Consider the following 23,484-nt stretch of genomic DNA (forward strand, 5'->3'; position numbering starts at 1 on the left):
TGCAAATGTGCTGATATTCATACATCTTTGAATTGTAAGGTGAACTTAGAGCTTGCATTATGAAATTGTTCAGCTAAACTCAAAAGGTGAAATTCTGCCCAGACTTATACCAAATGCTACATCACACAGGGTTCAGATACCATAATGATGAGCATGGTATAAACATCTACATAAATGAAAGGATGCAGAATTTGACCTGAACTGTTTGAGAGCTGATGACTGGCATTCTTGATTTGTGAAGAAAAATTAAGAGTCGACTAGTGATAGCTCCTGACGGTGGCCATTAAGTTGGCAGTTACCGGATAAATTTCATTGATTATGCAATATAATAAGTAATTTGTTTGGATTAATATCTTGATCTAAAATGTTTTTTTTTTTAAACCAGCAATGTGTAGCATGTTCCATCAGTTGCTTCTCCTGTCTGGCTGTAATAGAGCTCAGTTATTTATTCTCAGCTTTGTCCTGTTCTCCTTGTGTGGCTTTTTCATTATTTTATTTTCATTCTGTTTGTTTTTGGCTTGCTGGCAAAGGATGGCGCCATTTAAATAAGTATAAATACAAGGGTAGGTTTTTTCTAAATTATTTTTTTCATTTTGAGCTCTTCATTTTTATTGTGTTTAAAATAATTATTAATCCCATATAAAATTGTGACATATTTCTTTTCTTTATTTTGAAAGTATTTGGTATTTCTAGTGGTTGCCTTTAAGAAGATAGACGCTCTTACCATTACCACTGCTTCTATATTGTATGTGTGCTTTTGATCTGCAGTTTAAACACTTAACAGGTTAGATGCTAAATTATTGGGTAAATAAGTAGCTACTAACTACTGAAAATGATGACTCCTGCTGCCAATGGTTGTCATGGAAAAAAAACAATGGTAATATTACAAAACATAAAGTGTTTTAATTAGAGGCTGGTGAAACTGTTTTGGCACTCTCTGAACCTGGGGTTATTCAGAGACTTGTAGGTTGCCTGGCCTTGCCTTCCTAATCTAACACCCAAAATGCTCCCACTGAAAATAAACAGATATGGGAGGGATTGCAGTGTGAAGTACTTGAAGGTGAAAGGGCATCTGACTGATTTATTGATCACTCAGTTCATTTCTGTACTACACATCAGACGGGGGCCATCTCTTTTATCTATGGTGAGTGAGTGATCTTCTGCCTGTGCTAATGAGTAGCCCTTCTTCACATTTCCTTTCTATAGGATTAATGGAAAAGATACTTGTCTTCTTAATTTGATCTGAAACTATAGGAGGTGAATATAGAACAGGTGCACCAAAGACCCTAGCACATTCAGGGGAAGTGGATAGTGTGTGACAGAATAGCCTTGGCCTCTTGCCTGTCTGGCTGATGCTCCTTTACTCTGTTCTCAGTCAGTGAGGGAGAAATGTTCAGTCCATGTATAATGCTATCCCATTCACTGCCTGTGGTGTGTTGTTCAATTAAATCACTTCAAATTGGCACATCAACAAAACAGGAGTCAACAGGAAAACAAGGGTGCCCAACAGTGAAATGCAGTTTGTGGGATCAGCAGAGCTAGAGCAGGAAAGAGGCCACAGGTAAGGAGAGCGGGAAGGATGGTGGAAGGAGACAGAAGTGACAAGAGGGGAGAGGGAGGAAAGGAGAAAGGGTAGTCGGAAAAAGCTTACTGCCAAATATGTTCCATGAGCTCACAGCTCAAGAAGTGTCTCAGCATATGGACTATATTTGTCAAATAGGTACTATTTCTTTTTAAAATGCTGTATTCATGATTTGCAGCCAACACATACCCCACAACCAAGGTATTGGGCTGACCACATTCAGCATATTCAGCTTCCTTCTTACCATCTCTCCTTATGTCTGTCTTTGGGTATTTCTTTCTGTATCCACTGCAATAGCAGCGGCAATGTGAGTCTTTCATTCCTTGCTTTTTGATCTCACTATGAACTTATGCAGCCTCCAAACTCTTACCAAGATAAGACTAGCTACTTTTTCTTATGTGCCTGTTCTGAAGTTTTAGCCTGTGTGAATCAGCAATTAGTGATGAGTGCATGATAAATTTCCAAATCCTCATCACGCTAATCCCATATTTTGTCAGCTGATTTTCTGCATTCCTGGCAGATGAGCAATACCATTGGTTGTCATGCAAAGATCTCCAGGTTCAAAGCTAGCATGGTGCTTTTAGTGTGAGTTTTCACTTTTACTGTGAGTTTCTTCCCAGTTTCACATGAGTGCTGTCTGCCCTTAAAAAATTACATCATTTTCATCATTAAAATGTCTTTTACTCCGTTAAACATGCCAGATATAACTGCAGAACAAATAAATTGACTTGCAGCCCAGCTTGATAGTTACGGATGGTCATTGGCATCTGTCCGCTGTTTCATGGGCTTTGTGAAGTGAGTTTGTGGCCTTAATCCAGTTCCTAGTGGACAGGTGTCCCCACCATAAAATCCAGCATCACGATTACCAATCTAAACAGATGCCAAGAACTAAACTCATTCTTAGGGGTAATCACTCCAAATCCGGGCTAAGGCACATAGCCAGTCAATAGCAGAGCATGGAATGGAACCCAGGAGTTCTGACTTTCAGTCCTCAAATCTCACCCCAACACACATGGATTTTACTGAAGATTAAAGGTTAAAACAGGGGACTGGAAAGTCAGGACTTCTGAGTTCTATCTGTAGCTCTACTATTGACTCCCTGTGTGATTTAAGGAAAGTCACTCAATTCTCTGCACTTCAGTTTACTATTCTTCAAGAACACATCTTGCTACCTCTGCAATACCTGACAGGGCCATTGTGAACATTTATTAATGTATGTAAGGCGTGTCATGTATGGGGAAAGTATAGTTATGACACCGGTGCACAGATTATGCTGTAGCCCATGCAAAAAAGACTTTTAAGAAGCCTCCCATCCCTGCATTGCTATAAATGGTATTTTTGGAAAGGGATGATTACCAGCTTCCAGCTTCTAGCCTTGTGAAGGCCTGAGGTAACAGTCTTTAAAGTGACTACAATTGAGGCGTACAAAAACTATTTTAGGTCATCATTTTTAGAGGTTTCTATGACCTTCCTTGAACTCTGAATTGGACTCAGGATAACTAAAGTCCCTGGCTTTACAGGCAGAGGAAATAGCTTTTTTTTAAAGCTTTCTAAAACTTTTCTAAAATAGTTTTTCTGTAACCCATGTGGTATATACACAATGCATGATGGTGTGGAATATGATTTTATTAGCTTTCCTTTAGGATTACCTTTAATCATTTTTTCACGGCTTCATCATCCATGAATAAAGTGGCCATTCCAAACTCATGCCAATAAAATCTTTATATCACACCATACTATAATACATTCCTTGTATGTGCATGTGCATGGTGATTTGCAAGACTGAAAGTGGGCATGTTCCCTTTCCCAAAGAGCTGACAGTCTAAGACAGAGAGGACAGCAGTGCATGTAATGGGGGCAAACATGTTGTTGAAGAGAGTGAATAGGATGGACTGCTGGAATAAGAGGAATAAAGAAGGAATCAGAAGCTGAGAAAGAGGGCACTTGTCAGGCAAGAAGTTTGGATCTTTGAGGGCAGCATACCAGTATCTACTGACTCAAAGCTGAGAGTGAAAGCGATAGTAGGGTGAGAGAATGGAAAGGACTGACTGGGGGAATTATAGTAAAGATATAAATTGGCATAAGATTATACATAGAATTATACACTAATATTATATCCTATAGTTCAGTGTGTCTTGTGTTGTCCAGATGCCACAGTTGGCCACCACACTGGTAGGTGAAAAGTAATGAGACTGTATGACACGATGGTTCTCTGATTCCACAGTGTTTCCATCCCAAGGAGCACGTCTGCTTTTGCATTTCCTCAGTAGTTAGGCATCTTACTTTCAGGATTAGAGATTGATGTCCAAGACACTACAACAGAATTACCTTGCTTTATGCTGGTTCCTTTAAAGTGGGACTGAGGTACATTGGCTGGTGAGTGTCAGAAAGTTTGTGCTGCTGTTAGTGATCCTTGAAAGCTTCTGGAAACACTGGTAAAATGTCCTCATTAACAGCTTTTCCATGGACAACATTGTAATAAGATTTTCAGACTTATCAAATGGTGAGCAAGGCGCATACTCATTTGTTCTTTCCAGGGCTGATCCAAAGCCCAGTAAGTCAATAGGAGTCTTTCCAGTGACTTCAGTTTGCTTTGTCTCAGGACTTGCTCCCTCCCCTATATGCATGTATGTGTACACGCAGAAGCTAAAATTAATGTTCATGTCAACGGATCCCCTGTGGTTAAGAGCTTTAATAAGATCCCCAATGCATGAGAAGTTGGCATCCCATGTTTGGAGATACCTGGGATTTTCCAGACCATATCAGCCCTTTTATGATGAGTTAAAAATATTTTCCCACTACTATGTATCTTCAGCTAAAGTCTGAGAATCATTGTTCTGCAATTACCATGCTTTGCAAGCCTGTGTTTTACTCACTGTGATGTAAAGTCTTTCCTCTTGTGTACTTAACATTGCTTAAATGTAGTTTATTTTTGTGTTTAATTGTCTTAGCTTACCTACTGGTGTTACAATCTGCGTTTTTTTTTTTCTTTTCAAGTTACATTGTCTCCATAGCCTTGCACTGATATTTTTTTCCATTTAGTTTTGACTCTTTCTCTTTGGGCTTGTATGTGGCATCATCTTGAAAACTTTGTGATGTTGCTAAATGTCATTGAAGCAAATGGTGGAGTTGAATTCATTGTTGCAAATTAAGCAACGAAATTAAGTTGCTGTGCCAACTCTCTATGTTTGTCATATCTAAGTAATAGGAACGGTCCTGAACCAAAACCCCCAGATCTGAATGTCCATGATCTTTAGAGATATTAAAATCTGAATTTGAATCTAGACTTGAATCTTTAGCTTGGACCCATCTACATTAAACACCAACACTTCCAGTTGAAAAATAGCTGCCAAACTGCTTTACTTGCTCAAATGAAATTATTTCACTGCTCATATTTAACAAAACATTTCAATACCTGAAGCAGGCTTATATGTATAGAACTCAGTAACTTAAGCATCTTTCAGTTAAACCATCTTTGGTAACAATGATAACATATATTACGTGAATTAAAATGAGACCCAAAGCATTTTGAGAATATTTTGGTATTAAACACCTAGAAGTTATACTGAGAAACCCACCTCAACCCTATTCAGCCTGCCACCGCAGTCCAGCTTAGCTGTGGTCAGGCTGCTGCCTCAGTTTAGGCTGGCTTTAGCCAGGCAGCCCTAACGAGAGCACGGTCACAGGAGTGGCTGTGATATAACTAAGGGTTACACATTTTTCCCTTGCAGGTTAGCCAAAACATTATCTAAAATATTTAAAGAGGCACCTCTTTTTTTCCCCTGTCCTTTTCCAGGTGTGTGTTGAGGTTTGCATGGTGAGTCAGTGCATGTCTGTTGTAGACCTGTAAGGAGGACTTAAGGCATTGTACATTGGGCAAGAGAGTTCAGCTATTTAACTTTTCTTCTCTTTTCTTTCTTAGAAGCTTGAAACCCCATCTGTTTTTCACCCTCATTGGCTGTCTGTACTGGAAGAGCAGTGGAAGTGTCCAAGTCTAGATATTTTAGATATCCCTTCATCCTCCCTCTTTTCAGTGATGAAGTTAACAGGGCTCTAACTTAGGTTCCCAGATGCTTGCCTGTGACAATTGTCTGTTTCAACTTCTATTTTCCCCAAATGCTCCTCAGTGGAGGATAGAAAACACTATTTCTTGCTGTGTACATTCCTGGGTTTAATCAGCCGAACAGTCGCTGTTCCTTGGATTCTCAAAGCTGAGGACCAAGTTAGTGCTCACCACAGATGATTTAGTTGGGGATTGGTCCTGCTTTGAGCAGGGAGTTTGGACCTCCTGAGGTCCCTTCCAACCCTGATATTCTATGATTCTGTGATCATAAATGATGTTTGAAAGCAGGAGTGCTTGTATTAGTGTGATATTTGGACCCTGTATCACCTGATTTCAAATATCAACTAAGATGTTCCCTTCCCTTTCCCAGTCCCCAAAGAACTTTCAATTCCAATATTCCCCTGCCTGAAACCCTTCCCTAGCAGGTCAGCATCCTTGCTTATCCCTAGACACTTCTTTAGAGAAAATAGTGGCATCTCCCCCACCCAGTTAGGGGTCCAACTAGATCTTCAGGGGTAGCTAGCTGCATTACTTCTCCTCACTTCATCTTGGTGGACATGGCAAGTAGGCTCCCGCCTCCTCAATCTACCATTAAATATCGGGTCAGGCATTGGACAAAGGATATTTGATCCACATTTGTCTCACTGAATAGCACAAATATTTGTCATATTTGAATGGTTTTTTTATTTGAACATTGCTAGGGGCTGGTTTATTAGTGATTATTAATTGTATTACTGTAGAACTGAGGAGCCCTAGTCATGTACCTGGACCCCATTGTGCTAGGTGCTGTACAAACACAGACCTAAAATGATAATCTCTGCTTCCAAAGAGCTTACAACATACGATTTGGTATGGGTCCATAATGATTGGTCCCAGTATACAGGGTGCAATATTCCATCTGGTAACCACATGTGTGGAGATATACTCATCTTTGTGAGACTGTTGTTTACATTATAATATCTGTAAGCAAAGCAGCCATCTAATGGAGGTAGATAATTTGTAGGACAGTGCAGGAAGGGATAGCAAAAGCTTTCACTCTGACACCTAAGATCACACCGATAATAATAATGAGAAAAACGGTAACCTCTGATAAATTTTGGCCAAAGCAAAAGCTTCCTGAACATTCAGAAGGATGTAAATATTTATTATGTAATTAATGCTGCTCAGTCACTTCTTAAAAAACCCTAGAATTTTTTGGTAGAGCAGCTTAAGTACTTATCGATTGAGAACTTTTATAACTCTCAAAATGGAGGCATCCCCATATCTCTACAGGTATTTTAAATGAATTGAATTAATCATAGGCTTAAAAGTCTCTAGCGATCTTCGTTAGCTTCCCTGGGTTTAATTAAAACATCTGTGCGCTTTTAATTTATCGATTCATCCAACTCATATGTCATGTTTTTAACACACCCCAGCATGCTCTGCATCATTTTTAACCCAATTTCCACTTAACTAAAGCAATTAAATTCACCCCGGATTAATTAAAGCATCCATACTTTAGTGCTTAAGTCAGCGTGTGCTGCTTTCCCCACATGGTTTCTGAATGTCAGAGATTTGACACACCTGATGAGTTTTTTGTCCTTCTGGAAATTTTTCTGTGAGTCCCTTTCTTGCTTACTAATGTGCAGTTTGACAGAACTAGAATAGAGAACTTGGTAAGCCTCAAGTCTGGACCACAGAACTAAAGACTTGTAGATCATGGCTGTTGTGAATGACCATGCATTTTGAGTCTCTGTGCATATCTATTTCACCACAGTCCTGTCAGAGTCCCATAACTGGCATCATATTTGGTTAACAATGACAGCAAAGCTTTTTGCCTAGCAGACCAAAGTTTAGGTTTTTGTATATCTCCTGCAACAGCTGATGACGTTCCTAAAACTAAAAGAGACAGGGAGCATTCCTTAAACTTTCTTAGGTGTTAGTGAAACAAGAAAACACTGAATCTTGAACTGGTATCTTAGCGGGTAAGTAAAGGGGAAAGTAGTTTTCAACTGTTGTCACCCAAATCTTGAGCTGAGTGTTCACTGCAGTTCAGGATGTAGTGTACAAAAGTTGCTTAAAATCACTTTGGCATTTCCCTGATCCCGGTTTGATCTGTGCCAGCAAACTCCTAAACATAAGTATAAGCAGCCTGAAGCTTCCTTGAACTTGTGCCGTTTGCCAACAGCCCTAAGGAGCCCTTACAACAGCTAGCAATTTCCGGGGCATAAGGACAGTTCAACCATTCCCCTTGTTTCCTGGCCACATACTCTTCACCCGACGGATGGAATAGCTGAAGAAGAGGGGTCTTGGGGCCACTCAGTCTAAGGATCCCCCTATACTGTGGGGGATTCTCTAGTGAACAGTTATGTCAGATTTAGAGCAGCTTTGTTCCAGGGGAGCAGCACAAAGATAACCTACTATAGCCTGGGATCTGGCCTTATATCTTATTTTACATTTTCACATCTATACAGGTACCTACGATAAAGCTCTTCGTCCAGTTACGGGTCAAAATGTGCACCTGGTTGATTAAAATGGGTCTGAACAGAATTCAGGAGAGCCTGTTTTGTCAAACAAAACCAGCAGCTCCTGAAGTCCCCACTCCTGAAGTCCTCACACCTGAAACATTGATTTCTCTGACCCCTTTTGATCTCTGATTTTTAGCAAGCACTAGATCAAGCAAAACCACCTTTGTATCACCTTTCTGATGTTTTCAAACAGGGTGCCTAAAGTCAGGCGCCTAAATAAAAGTGGGCTGAGGCTTGCAGCTTATACTAATTTCAGAGCCGTTAGTGAATGCTGAGCCCTTTTGAAAATGAGGCTACTTACATTCAGGAACCTAAAAAAGATTTAGGAGGCTAACCTTAGGCATCCAGGTTTGGTCTACATCTAAATATGGAAGGCTTTGATATACAACCCTAGCATTAACAAAGTATAACTCCACTAGCTACACAGAAGTTTCACCTGCTTACATTAGGGCAGAATTTGCCCACTAGGATTTATATAGAGATAAACTAGCATGTGTCATTGAAATGTTTCACTTGGGTTGCTAAGGAAAAAACCAAGAAGGATACAGGTAGTAGAACCTTACTGTAATGTTATTTTGCAGATCTATGAAATAGGTTGTTGTAGGTGATCTATTTCACATAAATCTTTGCAGCAGTGGGACCTTATTTCCAGTTGAGTTTGATGCTGAGAGTGAAATAGTTGGTCTCAATTTAGTTTCTTGTGAACGATAATCCATCTCCCTCTCACACAATGTGCACGCACACACTAAACATGCATATTATATCAGTAGCAGCAGCTTAATCTTTGTTAAGAGGAAGTCCTGGTTTGAGTTATTACAGAGGCTGAATTAATTATTCCCTAGAGAAAGTGTTCCCAGAAGGTCAGCTTTGAGATCATTGGTAAGAAGTTCACACTATATCTGTCTCTACTACAATTCCCAGTGGAATAATAAAGAACTTCATTTCTAACTTGGCAGTTCTGTATTTTATATATCATATAAACACATAACTAGGAAACTGTGCAGCTTTGTCTAAACAACATACAAGTATTGCTCTACCACTGGGAATGCAGATTTTTTTAAGAGAAATTAAGCACCGAGTGTTAATGAAACAATATTAAGAATCTGAAAAAGAATTCTACTGTTGCTATATTCTATGTTACAGAAGACCTTATGCTCCACATTTATATTAGTTGTTAGAGGTGCTATGAGAGAGTTAAAAAATCTTAATCTGGGCTCCTATTGAATTTTGGGGTTTTACATTGTGAAGTTGCACAATTTTCATATTAAGAACCAAGAGGAAATAGAGTTTGGATATAGAAACCTTTCTTTCTTTCTTTCTTTCTTAATCCACTCCTCCTCCCCCCTCAGCAACACATTGTAAGGCTATTTTGGCTCAGGAGACAAACCTAACCTACCACAGATGAACTTCTCCCCACACTTCAGGGATGGGAGGATGATGGGATAAAGTCATGTCTGTAAGCCCAGGCACACACAATTTAGAGTTCTGTTTTGTAGACTCAAATGTGGTTGGTTCACCTGAGCTAAGTTTGGATTGTGTAAATATTTAGTTGCTGGACCCCAGCAAAAATTAGATACTTAAGATTTATTCAGAGACACTTGACTATATTTTCAACTGGCCTCATGCATTTCCATTTGTGCATGCAGTTCATTGTTTGATCACCCAGCTTTTCAGCCTAGACATGCAAATACCTGTGTGCATGTACAGAACATGTCTACACACAGTGATGTAAGTACACATACTTGCATGCATATTTTTGGGATTGCAAAATCAGAGGCTGTCTCTGAGCACATGGCCCATTCTATATATCCTTCTGTGGCAATTTGCATGTGAACATCTGTCATTTTTAAATGAATTTAAAAGATAGTAGTCTGGAAATTCTGCTAAAGTACAATTACTGAAATTCTTTTGAAGCATCTTGGGGGGTGGGTCAGCTTTTAGGCAGAGAGCTGGTTAGAAAGGGGCTTGGAGCTGTGAGCAAAGGAACTGCCTCCGGCTTTTTATTCCTGCTGTGTTCAGAGAAACAGAACTATGTACATTCTGTGTAAATATATATGACTGCATCACAGATACCTGGCTCTACCATCAATTTCGCTTCTAAGGGGAAAAACCTGCACAGCCTTGAATATTGGCTAACTACTAGGTTCACAATGAGCAACATTAACATTGGTCTGAATATATTCCTTTCCTTTCATTTTTAAAAACGTATAGATTATTGCAAAATAGGACCCAGTCATCTTAATGGGATCAATAGGACAACTCAAGGGAGTAGGACTGTAGGATTAGGTCCCAAGTGTATAATGCAGAAATAGCTTAGGTACCACTGTGAACTCATTCTTCATTCTACATCCGATATTTCAGTGCTTGCTGGTGGTTCAAGTTAAGGGGAAAATAATAGTAATCATACAATTAAAATAAAGGCCTTTTTAAAAATAGAATGCAGCTCTTGTGCACCAGTATTTTTAACTTTTTAGAACTTAGCATTGCTGTCCAGTCATGGTGGGGAGTGGGAAAAGGGGGAAACATTCTCATAGTTTTCAACAGATCTACTGCCACCAAACAATATCAGGCAAAATAATGCATCCTCGCCTCTTCTTAAGACCCTCTCTGTCTGTCATTCTTGTTTTCTCCATTTTTGTGGCTGGTAATCATTCTCCCAGTCTTTAGCAGGCACTGCAGTTCATATAATTGCCATTTGCACTGTTCATTCTTTCTCAGTCCCAGCCTTTCTCCTAGTGGCAGGATGAAAGTGATGCAGATGGAGGCTTGAATTATTGCTTTGCCCAAGATGCCCAAAGTTATGAACTAAAAATGATGAAGTTTTGGGTACAGATCATTCAAAACACCATGTAAGAAAAAAATTGGCCAAACTAGTGTTGTATAGCAACATGCAATGGGACTTACTTCGAATGCATCATTAGAGCCTTACTCTCTGTAAATCAGGAATTACTCAGGTGTAAAACCAGTGTGACATCAGAATCAAATCCATTCATTTTGACTTGTTACTGATAATCATTGCAGACTTCTCCGTAGTTCTGAATATTAAGTCAACAGTCTGAATAATGAATAGCAACTATATATTGAGTATGGACAGCAAATGTGTGTGCTTGTATTTAATATCTACAGATAATTAATCATACCCATACTTTGAGTAATCAAATACTGAATTATTAAAGTCTGACTTAGCATTTTCCATTAAATTAACACCTTTAAATGTATCAACTGTAGCTTAGCAGTTTATTTTTAGAGCACTTTTATGGGCTTTCATATATGACTCAGTGTGCTCTCTTTATCTCATTGCATTTTCCAGCTGCCTGCCCAGTTCTGTGCAGTGGCAATGGACAATATTCCAAAGGAACCTGTTTGTGCTACAGTGGTTGGAAAGGGCCAGAATGTGATGTACCCATCAGCCAGTGTATTGATCCCTCTTGTGGAGGTCATGGTTCTTGTGTTGAAGGAAACTGTGTCTGCTCTGTCGGCTACAAAGGAGAAAACTGTGAGGAAGGTAAATGCTACAGTACAAACTCTGTCTCTGCTTTGAGCTTGTCTTATGGTTTGTGGAGCTAAATGGGAAGGAGGGCAGGGAAGAGGAGAAAATGCTATGATTATACTGTAGTATAAAACTATTATAACAGAGAGTACTGAGGAGGGAATTTCAAAATTTTGGTACCTCCAGTTTTACAGGCCTGTGAAACTTTAAATTATATTTTTTGATCTGCCATGTCGTTAAGGTCCTTATTATTCTTCAGTGGTAGAATTGTCTGCCACAGGTAAATCTGGGTGATTCTTTTGTTGAAGAGTCAAGATGATTCTTTTCTTTCTTTTTTTAATGGATTATATTTATTGAACATTTAAAAATGTAAAATGGTGAAACAAACAAAAGAGAGAAGTGGTATAGAAAATGGCATAATTGAAAACTGACAAAAGGCAAACGTTTCAGTCATAATTAATGCAGAAAAGAGGAGCTGGATTTAGAAGACTGCAGGTATCCATGTCACTTGAGGCATCATGTAGGGTAAATCACTCTTGTTACAGACAATCTCATAGAATTAAAGAAAAGTAGATGGTACATAGGAAAGACACCAATTTAATGAATGCTAAAAAGCTCCTTGTATTGAAAATGTAAGTAGCCGCAGTTTTTGTGTAGACAAAAATGAGAGGGTTTAACAAAATAGCCTCACTGTAAATGGTCATAGATCAAGCCCAGCAGTGTTTGTTCCTCATCTTTTCTGTTGCAACCTAGATAAATTGGAGCGCTGTCTTTTTTTAATCTTGTTGTTTTAAAAAGTGAATTTAATGCTCCAGAGCAGGGATGGGCAAACATTTTGGCCCGAGGGCCACATCTGGCTATGGAAATTGTATGGCAGGCCATGAATGCTCATGAATTTGGGGGTTGGGGTGAGGAGAGGGTGAGGGCTCCGGCTGGGGGTACGGGCTCTGGGGTGGGGCTGGGAATGAGGGGTTGGGGATGCAGGAGGGAGCTCTGGGATGGGACAGAGGGGTTTGGAGGGTGGGAGGGGGATCAGGGCTGGGGCAAGCGGTTGGGGCACAGGGAGGGTCAGGAGTGCAGGCTCCAGGCGGTGCTTACCTCAAGCAGCTCCCAGAAGCAGCAGCATGTAACTCCTCCGGCTCCTACACGGAGGCACGGTCAGGCAGCTCTGCACACTGCCCCATCCACAGGTGCCACTCCTGCAGCTTCCAGTGGCCATGGTTCCTGGCCATTGGGAGCTGCAGGGGTGGCGCTTGGGGCAGGGGCAGTGTGCAGAGGCCCCTGGCTACCCCTACACGTAGGAGCCAGAGGGGGGACATGCTGCTGCTTCCGGGAGCAGCGCAAGCCCTCGACCCCGCTCCCTGGAGGGAGCTCCAGGGCTGGATTAAAACGTCTGAAGGGCCAGATGCAGCTCCCGGGCTGTAGTTTGTCTACTCTTGCTCCAGAGGGTTCCTAGATAGACAGCTCTGAAGTCCTCTGCTTATCATCACAACAGGGTCGTGTTAGTTCAAGTCACTCCATCTGGATCGGCCAGTCAGTGTTTCTCAGCTTGGGTTGAGATGGTAGGTCTGTGACCATTCTGATTCAAAACGTGGCTCTCTACTGAGCATTCTAACTGTGGCGTAAGAGGACTCTATCTGCTAAGAACTAGACTGAGAGCACTAACTCATCTCATTGGCTAGTAAATAGCTCTTCTCCCATCAAAGAACATGATTGGAGAAAATACTGGGTTTCCCCGCCCAATACCACTATGTTTCAGACCTATTCTGTAGAGATCAGATCCTCCATCCTCATAAGTGAATGAGACTTTTGTCCCTTAATTTGCTGGAAGCAGATAGATGCCCATAATCCTTAGCCTCACTACTAGACTATCAACACTGGGTTAAGTAAGCCAACTAGAGTGTTTTCCTGTCACCTTCTCCCAGGAATTGTTTACAGCGCCATATGGATTAAGGATTTAATCCAAAAGTCAGTGGAGATCTTTCCGTTGATTTCAGTGGGCTTTGGATCATGCCAAAAGTGGTCAATTCAGTAGTGTCCTTGCCAACTCCCAGAAAGGGAAATTTACAGTTCAGCTGGCAGTAGGTGATTAGTGGGGGTTCTTAAAACATTGTACAATAAAATGCCCAAATATATCTAACATTCTCATGGAATTGCATAAAAATCATCAGTGGTGGAAAAGACTGATTAAAGCACATCCCTCTGCATCCATCCCATTCCAGGGTGCAGGAATGTTCCCTTAAATATAAATGTTACCTTTTGTTCAGTCTAGTTTAAAATTAGTTATGGGATTCCACCTCATCCCTTGTTAAAATATGGTAGATTCAAAAGAATAATCTAAAAGATGTCAGCATTAGGAGGGCTTTCCTGATAGTTAGCCTAAATTTACCTGTCTTTCATTTCATCCTATTAATTCCACTTTGTGCCACACTAAACGATTCCTCTCCTACCCTGGTTTTTATAACCTTATAGACAGCTATGACCAATCCTATCTTCTTTTGTTATCATTTAGCCAGGTTATACATATTTATTAATTTGTAGCTGTCCTCATGAAACAGTTCCTCCTGACACTCAATCATTTGTGTTGCTTTTCTTCAGATTCCCTCCAATTTCTCTGCATCTTTCTGATGCTGAGGTTTCCAGAGCAGAACACAGCATTCTAGGTGCCGTTTCACCCAAATACGTATTGGAGTGTTTTAGGGATTCCATAAACATTTGCCATGAATTAAATTCTACACTAATTATAAATTGTAATCCCAAAAGTCTATAAGAAATTATAGTAGGGTTGTGGCATCACTATAGTTAAGGTGAGGCTAATTTACTGTTTAGAGTACTTTGTGGATTTCAGCAGCCAATTTTCCATACTTACTCAGATTGCCTCATGAGGATTCAGAGTAGGGTTAGTGATCCAAATTTGAGGCCCTTTAAGCAAGAGCTGCCACAGATACAGTCCCCCCTCCCTAAAAATTATGTGACATCAACATTTTCTGATACTTACAATATTTGTATAAGGGGCAGGAGGAAGCAGAGCTGGTATCTGAGTATACAAGCCAGCTGAGAGTTGCCCGATGCTATTATCCCTTGACCCTTTGGTCTAAGGATTCCCCATGGAACATCTCCTCTGCCCTGTAGAGCACTCTCATATATGCTACCTTATTGTTACAAATCCTCAGGGCAAGAATAGATTATTGTGCTTCTCTGCTTCCACAAGCACAGAAACGAGGTGTTTGTGATCCCTTTGGTGGAGAGACACCTTTCCTCATATCGTAGCGTGAGCGGTGGCAACCTGCTGCAAATAATTCCTGCACTGATCTGTACAGTTGTACCTAACACAATGAAGGCAGTTGGAGTGCCCCCTGTAGAGCAATGAGAGAATACAATTCTGTGGGGCACAGCACGTAAAGTAGCACTCTTACTTAGTCATTCCTCCTATCTTTTATGAGAGGGCAGCCCTGGCTGAAACATACTTTGCAATATATCCACAGTGGCTCTTGCCAGCTCCAAAGGGCTGAGTTTAAGGTTTATTTAAGTACTACCTTGCTGAAAATTTTGCTGATGATGTGAATGCCAATCAACTTTAACTGTGCATTAACAAAGTTTCGGAGCAGTGAATTTGTATGTTAGGAAGGAGGATGTATCTTCGTAGGCAGGATTGCTAACCTAGTGAGGAGGGCTTTAAACTAGGTTCACTGGGGGATGGTGACCTAAGCCCAGAGGTAAGTGGGGAAGTAGGATACCAGGAGGAAACACAAGGAGGAGGGTACAGTACAGGAAGCCTCCTGATTCATACTGAGAAAGTAGGGCAATCGGCTAGTTATCTTAGGTGCATGTACACAAACGTAAGAAGCCTGAGAAACAAGCAGGAAGAATTGGAAGTCCTGGCACAATCAAGGAACTATGATGTGATCAGAATAACAGAAACTTGGTGGGGCAGTTCACATGACTGGAGCACTGTCATGGATGGGTATAAACTGTTCAGGAAGGACAGGTACGGGAGGAAAGGTGGAGTGGTTGCATTGTATGTAAGAGAGTGGTATGATTGCTCAGAGCTTCAGTATGAAACTGGAGAACAGCCTGTTGAGAGTCTTTGGGTTAAGTTTAGAGAAGAGAGCAACAAGGGTGATGTTGTGGTGGAAGTGTGCTATAGACCACCGGATCAGAAGGATGAGGTAGACGAGTCTTTCTTCGGACAACTAACTGAAGTTTCCAGATCACAGGCCCTGGTTCTAATGGGGGACTTCAATCACCCTGACATCTGCTGGGAGAGCAATACAGCAATGCACAGACAATCCAGGAAGTTTTTGGAGAGTGTTGGGGACACCTTCCTGGTACAAGTGCTAGGAGCCAACTAGGGGCCGTGCGCCTCTTGACCTGCTGCTTACGAACAGGGAAGAATTGGTAGGGGAAGTAGAAGTGGGTGGCAACCTAGGCAGCAGTGACCACGAGATGGTTGAGTTCAGGATCCTGACGAAAGGAAGAAAGGAGAGTAGCAAAATATGGACCCTAGAATTCCACCCTCAGCAAGATGACACTAAGTTGTGGGGAGAGGTAGATACGCTGGAGGGTATGGATAGGGTCCAGAGTGACCTAGACAAATTGGAGGATTGGGCCAAAATAAATCTGATGAGGTTCAACAAGGACAAGTGCAGAGTCCTGCACTTAGGAAGGAAGAATCCCATGCACTGCTCCAGGCTGGGGACTGACTGGCTAAGCAGCAGTTCTGCAGAAAAGGACCTGGGGATAATAGTGGATGAGAAGCTGGATATGAGTCAGCAGTGTGCCCTTGTTGCCAAAAAGGCCAATGGCATATCGAGCTGTATTAGTAGGAGCATTGCCAGCAGATTGAGGAAAGTGATTATTCCCCTCTATTCGGCACAGGTTAGGCCACACCTGGAGTGGTGTGTCCAGTTTTGGTCCCCTCACTACAGAAGGGATGTGGACAAATTGGAGAGAGTCCAGCGGAGGGCAACAAAAATGATTAGAGGGCTGGGGCACATGACTTACGAGGAAAGGCTCAGGGAACTGGGGTTATTTAGTCTGCAGAAGAGACGAGTGAGGGGGGATTTGATAGGAGCCTTCAACTATCTGAAGGGGGGTTCCAAAGAGGATGGAGCTAGGCTGTTCTCAGTGGTAGCAGATGACAGAACAAGGAGCAATGGTCTCAAGTTGCGGTTGGGGAGGTCTAGGTTGGATATTTGGAAACACTATTTCACTAGGAGGGTGGTGAATGGGTTACCTAAGAAGGTGTTGGAGTCTCCATCCTTAGAGGTTTTTAAGGTCTGGCTTGACAAAGCCCTGGCTGGGATGATTTAGTTGGTATTGGTAGTGCTTTGAGCAGGGGATTGGACTAGATGACCTTCTGAGGTCTCTTCCTATCCTAATATTCTATGACTCTGATTTAATAAGCAATGCTTGAAAAGATAAGGTTTTTAAAAGAGAAATGGATTGCAGAAGGCAAGCTGTATTAACTGCAAACTTGGAAGGGACAATAACATGAAAAGAAAGGTTAAAATAACCTTTTGCATACATCATTTGGCAAATAAAATAAAAATTCCATACCAATGACATTGCTACCTCAAAATTATTTCCCTTCTGTAAATATTTTACACATTAATTCAGGAGCTATTGAATAAAGGATGGAATATGAAATGGTTTCTCAACATTTTAAGCATTCACCCAGTCTTATTTAAATTTTCTAAATGATTTAACTGCATAATGGAACAGGTAAACATACCTGAATTTATATTAAAGTATGAAATCTCTTCTGTTGATTTGTGTGTCTGAAAAGAATGGGTCAGTTTGATTCATATGCCATTTTTCAACTGGGAAAAGAAATTAGCAACTGTGGGTCAGCATTTTTTTTCTTCCAGTTAGCATTTTATTTCTGATATTCATCATAGTCATATCATTCAAACAATTTACCTGTAATGGCAGTGGCACCAAAATCGATATTTGCAATCCACAATTTTTGCTGCATAAACACTCTTGCTCTATTAACAAATTTGCACATGAAAATGAAATGGCATATTTGTCAGGTTTCATTCAGTATGGTTTGGGGAGAGACAAGTGAAATTGACAAATTAGGTTAAGTTAACAGTGTTTTTCTTGTCAGCTTCATGGTTGAGTCATTTTTCAGTGACATTTAACTTCATAAATGTAATTCATGATTCTTTGGAGGTTTAGAGTACATATTGTTCGGAAAACTCCTTGACCTCTTTTTTTGTCCTTAGGGATACAAATTGCATTCTCTACCCTTTTTGTCAAGTCTACAGAGAGCCCAACACTAAATGAGTTCTAATGATCTAAGCTGCCAAGGGGCTGTGGGTTCTAAGTCTCACATACTTAACTGCTAAAGCACACTATCCTTTGTTTAAACACCACAGAGATTCCATTTCTAAATCTTTATTAAATAAATAACCCCCTTCTGAAGATGTGGGGCTAGAACCTTAGCTGGAGTAAATCAGTTTAGCTTCATTGAAGTGAATGAAGTTCTGCCAATTTACACCAGCTGAGGATCTGACCCTAGATATCAACCCTAAAAGCATTGTATAAAATTGGAACAAGATTTGAAACCAAAGTAAACTCACTGCTCCTTTAAAGTCTGAATGCGGTTACTCAGCCAGATGATAGATTTTAAATAGCTGTAAAATGTATTTATCTAGAACAATAGACAGAGAGGTTTAGCGCAAGTTATTCTACAAAATAAGTGTGTGTGTGGGGGGGGGGGTGATGACAGGTGTATTCTGAGGTAATAAATCTCAACTGCTTTTCCTCTGCCTGCGTACCATAATTCAAGAAAGTGGAAAGATGGCTAATTCATCTGTAAGAGGGATGTATTTTTCATTCTCTCTGCGCTGCTTTTATTATTGCTTCAATTTTAAGTGGACGGGTTATACATTCCTAAAAGCTACCCCACATCAGTATTCAACAATACTTTTTATGGTTATCTATACTTTGAGGCAGAAATTTAAAATAGCACACATATTTTATTATCTCTTTTTTAAAAATAAACTTTGGGATTTACCCATTCCAAAATTTCTTTTAAATATAATAGATAAAATTCACCAAACTGTAATCTTTTCCCCAGGGTCAGGATGAGCTCTGAGGGTCATTCAAAGTTAGTCTGGAGGGTCTTTTTATAATAATAATAATTAATAAAAAATTAACAAATAAATTGTTTGCCGTATTGAGAAGAAATACCAAAATACCGCGGAAGAGACTATTCTGACTTTTGACAGTACTTTGGATCCTGTCAAAAGCAGAAAGTGCCAATATCTCAATGGGGAGTCTGTTCTTCTGAAATATCCAGCTTGATTTATAGACCAAAGAAGTTTGGATAAACTTCTGAACTTTTGGAAGCTTATCTGAACTGAACATCCAAACCCTCCAGGTTTGCCTATAAATAGTAAAATATGTTATATTTCCAAAACCAATTAACTGAATATTAAATTCTTTGCAAAAATGTGGCCAATGCCATCATTATAGTCCATAATCTCACTAGAAATGCTATAGTAATTTATTCCTGTAGTATTGTAATCTGAATTAAAATCAAAAAAATTTTGATTACTCCTGTTATCTCTAAGTTCGTGTCTGCTTCAATCCTGTGCAAAGTACCTGATCTATATACTCATGTTTAAAGGTTCTATAATGTCTCTTAAAATAATTTGACAAGAATTTGTGTTTATGGAAAAGGCTGAGATTTGAAAGATCAGGTATTGTTCATGCAGAGTTCAGTGAAATTGTCTCTTCCTTCATTTAGAAGGATAATCTCTGCGAAAAGATGAGAGATAAATCACTTTCATTATACACGCCGTACTTCATATTGCCTCAAGAGCTAATGCCAATCATTCTTAGTTCTTGAGTTGTGAACTAGTCAAGGCATTAATTCATTTTACTTAGGACATCAGTTTGATCTTGGTCATCAGGTCCATAGTGGAAGGTTGTTCATAAACCTTTAGGTTGACATTTACAGTAAGGTGCAGTTCACTTAAACAAACACTTGATATAAGGTAAACACTTTGAAAACTATGATGTCACCATGAGTTCACTTCTGATACAACAATAGCATCCCATTGTTCAGTGAAATCCAAGATGACACCTGCAAATGTCTTTCCACCACCATAAAAAAATCCCATTTTAAACAATTACCTTTTTTTCAGATTGAGAAATGGGGAAGATGTATCTTGGCTTTTGTTAAGAGAAGAAATATGGCTACTGGTTGGAACAGGGTTTAGGCAATTGGGTTTCTTAGGTTCTAATCACAGCTCAGCCAATGACTATGAATAAAATATTCAAAAGCTCATGAGTGACTTAGAAGCCTAACGGAACCTAAGTCAGTGAGTCTTAGGCCCCTGAGTATTCAAGTCACTTTTGAAAATGGGACTTGAGCTCCAAAGTCATGTAGGTGCTTTTGAAAATGTTAATCTCTATGACCATGGGCAAGTCACTTTGTGCTTCCATTTTCCATGTGTGACATGGGTTTAATAATATTTCTCTTTTACAGTACTATAACATTAGTAACAATCATAACAATTAGTTAAAGTTGGTACATTATTTTTTTCAACTTTTAGAGCCTGTGTCCTAGCAAAGACATTTTGTCTTCACCAGTTCTCAAAACAGATATAAATGGTCTAAAAAACAACTGCAAGAGTTTGGTATATTCACTGTAATAGTATAAACTTACAAAGCACTGATCTGTCCAGCAGTATCATCCAAACTATACACCCGTAGGAACCAACCTTTATTCACACAGTATTTGTTTTGTTTTCTTTGTTCAGTTGATTGCTTAGATCCAACCTGCTCCAATCAAGGTGTTTGTGTGAATGGAGAATGTCTCTGTAGCCCGGGCTGGGGTGGCCTAAACTGTGAACTTCCCAGAGCCCAGTGTCCAGACCAATGTAGTGGGCATGGGACATACCTCTCTGACACAGGCCTCTGTAGCTGTGATCCTAACTGGATGGGTCCTGACTGCTCCGTTGGTAAGAAAAAGATTTCTACCCTGCTTTGCAATAATCTACCTATCCTGTTTACTATACTGTTAACATTAGAATATCAAATACAAGTTTAAAATACAAATTATTTATATGAGACTTACATTACTCTTTCAGCATCTGATCAGTGAACAGTTTGTTATACTCTAGCTATTATAAATGAGCAGCTACATGATAGATACTATACATTGTAATGTTCTGAACACAGGACTGGGATCTAGGAAATACTGTGTTCCACCTCCCTATTCTGACACTAGGGCCTGTGGTAAGTCACTTAACCTCTTTGTGTCTCAGTGTCCCCATTTGCAAACAAAAGGGTTTATACTAATAAGGAATAATTTTAAAATATTTTCAGAATTGTGATATCTATCAGGCCTTCTCTGCCCCCAGCTGGAGGTGCCCTGATACACACAACCTAGGAAATATCCACTATGGCCAGGGTACCAACAAAATATAGTCCTTCAATGGCCTAGATCAGGGGTAGGCAAACTACAGCCCATAGGCCGGATCTGGCCCATCAGGGCTTTGGAACTGGCCTGCGAGATTGCCACCCCCGTGGTGCCGCAGAGCTAAGCAGAGAGAAGCAGCTGGCACCACGTCCCTGCGGCCCCTGGGGGAGGGAGGGCAGAGGGCTCCACATGCTTCCCTCACCTGCAGGCACCGCCCCCCACAGCTCCCATTGGCCAGGAACAGGGAACCATGGCCAATGGGAGCTTCCGGGTAGGTAACCGCAGGCGAGGGCAGTGCGTGGAGCCCTCTGTCCCCCTCCCACAGGGGCCACAGGGCCATGGTGCCGGCCACTTCCGGGAGCAGTGCAGCGCCGGGGCAGGCAGGGAGCCACCCTGGAGCTGCTCCAGGTAAGCGGCCCCAGGCCGGAGCCTGCACCGCAAACCCCTTCTGCACCCTGCACCCCAACTCCCTGCCCTGAGCCCCCTGCTGCACCTTGCACCCCAACCTCCTGCCCTGAGCCCCTCCCACACTCTGCACCCCTTTCTGCACCTCTACCCCCTGCCCTGACCCCCTCATACACCCTGCATTCCTCCTGCGCCCCAACCCCTTTCCCTGAGCCACTTCCTGTGCCCCGCACCCCCTCCCACATCCCGCACTCCCTCCCAACCCCCAACCGCCTGCCCCAGCCCTACATTCATGGCCCTGCATGCAATTTCCCCACTCAGATGTGGCCCTTGAGCCAAAAAGTTTGCTCACCCCGGCCTAGATGGGCTAGTAAGAGAAAATAACCAATCAGGAGCCAGCAGACAAGTTAAGAAAGATTGCCTGCTTTATTTTAGGGGGAGTGCTGGGTGAAGCTAGGATGGGAGAGGGGTGCTCTAGTCCAGCAGTTCTCAAACTTCAGCAACCCAAGGACCCACATTTTTATTTAAAAAGTTTTGGGGGACCCCCAAATCCTCCGCTCAGCCCCAGGTCCTGCCCTAATCCACCCTTTCCCCCAAGGCTCCAGCCCCGCCCCACCTCTTCCTGCCCCCCCCCGCTCACTCTATCTCTCCGTCACTCACTCTCCACCCACCCTCACTCACTTTCACCAAGCTGGGGCAGGGTGGGGCGGGCTTTGGGAGGGAGTTTGAGTGCAGGAAGGGATGACTGGTGCAGCACTCACCTCGGGTGGCTCTATGGCAGTGGCTTCTAGGTTGGAGAGCCAGGGGGTCTCCGTGCACAGCCCCTGCCCACAGGCACCGCCCTTGCATCTCGCATTGGATGCAGTTCCCGGCCAATGGGAGCTGCGGAGTCAGAGGTCGGGGCACGGGCAGTACATGGGGACTCCCTGCCCCCGCACAGGGGCTGCAGGAACATGCTGGCCACTTCCGGGAGCAGCAGGGAGCCAGGGCAGGTAAGGAGCCTGCCTTAGCCCCACTGCACCATTGGCCTTTTAGTGCCTACAATCTCCTGGTTTGGCTTCAGTAGCCCCCAGGAGATAGAGCTGTTCCCTGGTGTGCAGGTGCTGGGAGGGTGATTTTTAATAAAAAGCAAAGTCTCATTTTGGTGGGCATATGAGCATGCCACACTCTGCATATAGTTTACAGGAACAAAGTGCCAATTCTAGTCACTTTTCACCACATGGTTAGTGACCCATTCCCAATGACAGTGCTCAGTTGTAATCCTAATTCTATTTTTTTCACCAGAAGTGTGTTCCGTAGACTGTGGCACGCATGGGGTGTGCATTGGCGGAGCATGTCGCTGTGAAGAAGGCTGGACAGGAGTGGCCTGTGACCAGCGTGTGTGCCATCCCCGCTGCACGGAACACGGAACCTGTAAAGATGGGAAATGTGAATGCAGAGAGGGCTGGAATGGGGAGCACTGCACCATTGGTAGGCAAACGACAGGCACCGAAACAGGCACATATTGCTTTCTTTTCATAAATCGTAGAAACATAGTTACTATTGTGTATTGTAATAGGCTGTTCCTTTAAGGACCCTACTGCTTCTAAACATTAGCTCAGCCTCTCAAAACCCAGGGTAAAATGCAGAGGAACTTCATTTGAAGAAAAAAAAAAGAACAACCTAATGGACATTAACAAGTAGAGATGTAACAAATGGTCCATCAAGGTACCATCTGAGCCAAGCTGTTTAAACTTAACTAAACATTTCTTTGTGTGAATGGCATCTTTTTTAATTTCCTGGTCTGGTGCATCAATGCTTCCCTGCTACTATATATCACATCAAAACCACATCACCACAACACCCACCAAGAGCAGGGGTCAAGTTGAGGGGGAATAAGTGCTCCTGTTGCTACAGAAATAGCTCCCTAACATTTTGCCCCGTTGTGCTGTGACAGTGGGCATGGTGTTTGCATATAGACAGTCACAGCATGGGAGGGTCTAGCCAGTACTATCGCAT

At 41.7% G+C, this 23,484-nt stretch overlaps 1 protein-coding gene across 1 annotated transcript in view; it reads left to right on the forward strand.

The window, feature by feature from the left end:
- TENM2 (teneurin transmembrane protein 2) overlaps positions 1-23,484 on the forward strand; it is a 550,767-nt gene that overhangs the window by 402,806 nt on the left and 124,477 nt on the right. The window contains exons 10-12 of the mRNA XM_034778437.1: positions 11,463-11,657; positions 20,420-20,620; positions 22,771-22,956. Of these exons, the coding sequence (XP_034634328.1) occupies positions 11,463-11,657; positions 20,420-20,620; positions 22,771-22,956 (582 nt within the window). The remainder of the gene's footprint in view (positions 1-11,462; positions 11,658-20,419; positions 20,621-22,770; positions 22,957-23,484) is intronic.

This window comes from Trachemys scripta, chromosome 8 (assembly GCF_013100865.1).
Source record: "Trachemys scripta elegans isolate TJP31775 chromosome 8, CAS_Tse_1.0, whole genome shotgun sequence".
In the NCBI taxonomy this organism is placed as follows: Eukaryota; Metazoa; Chordata; order Testudines; family Emydidae; genus Trachemys; species Trachemys scripta.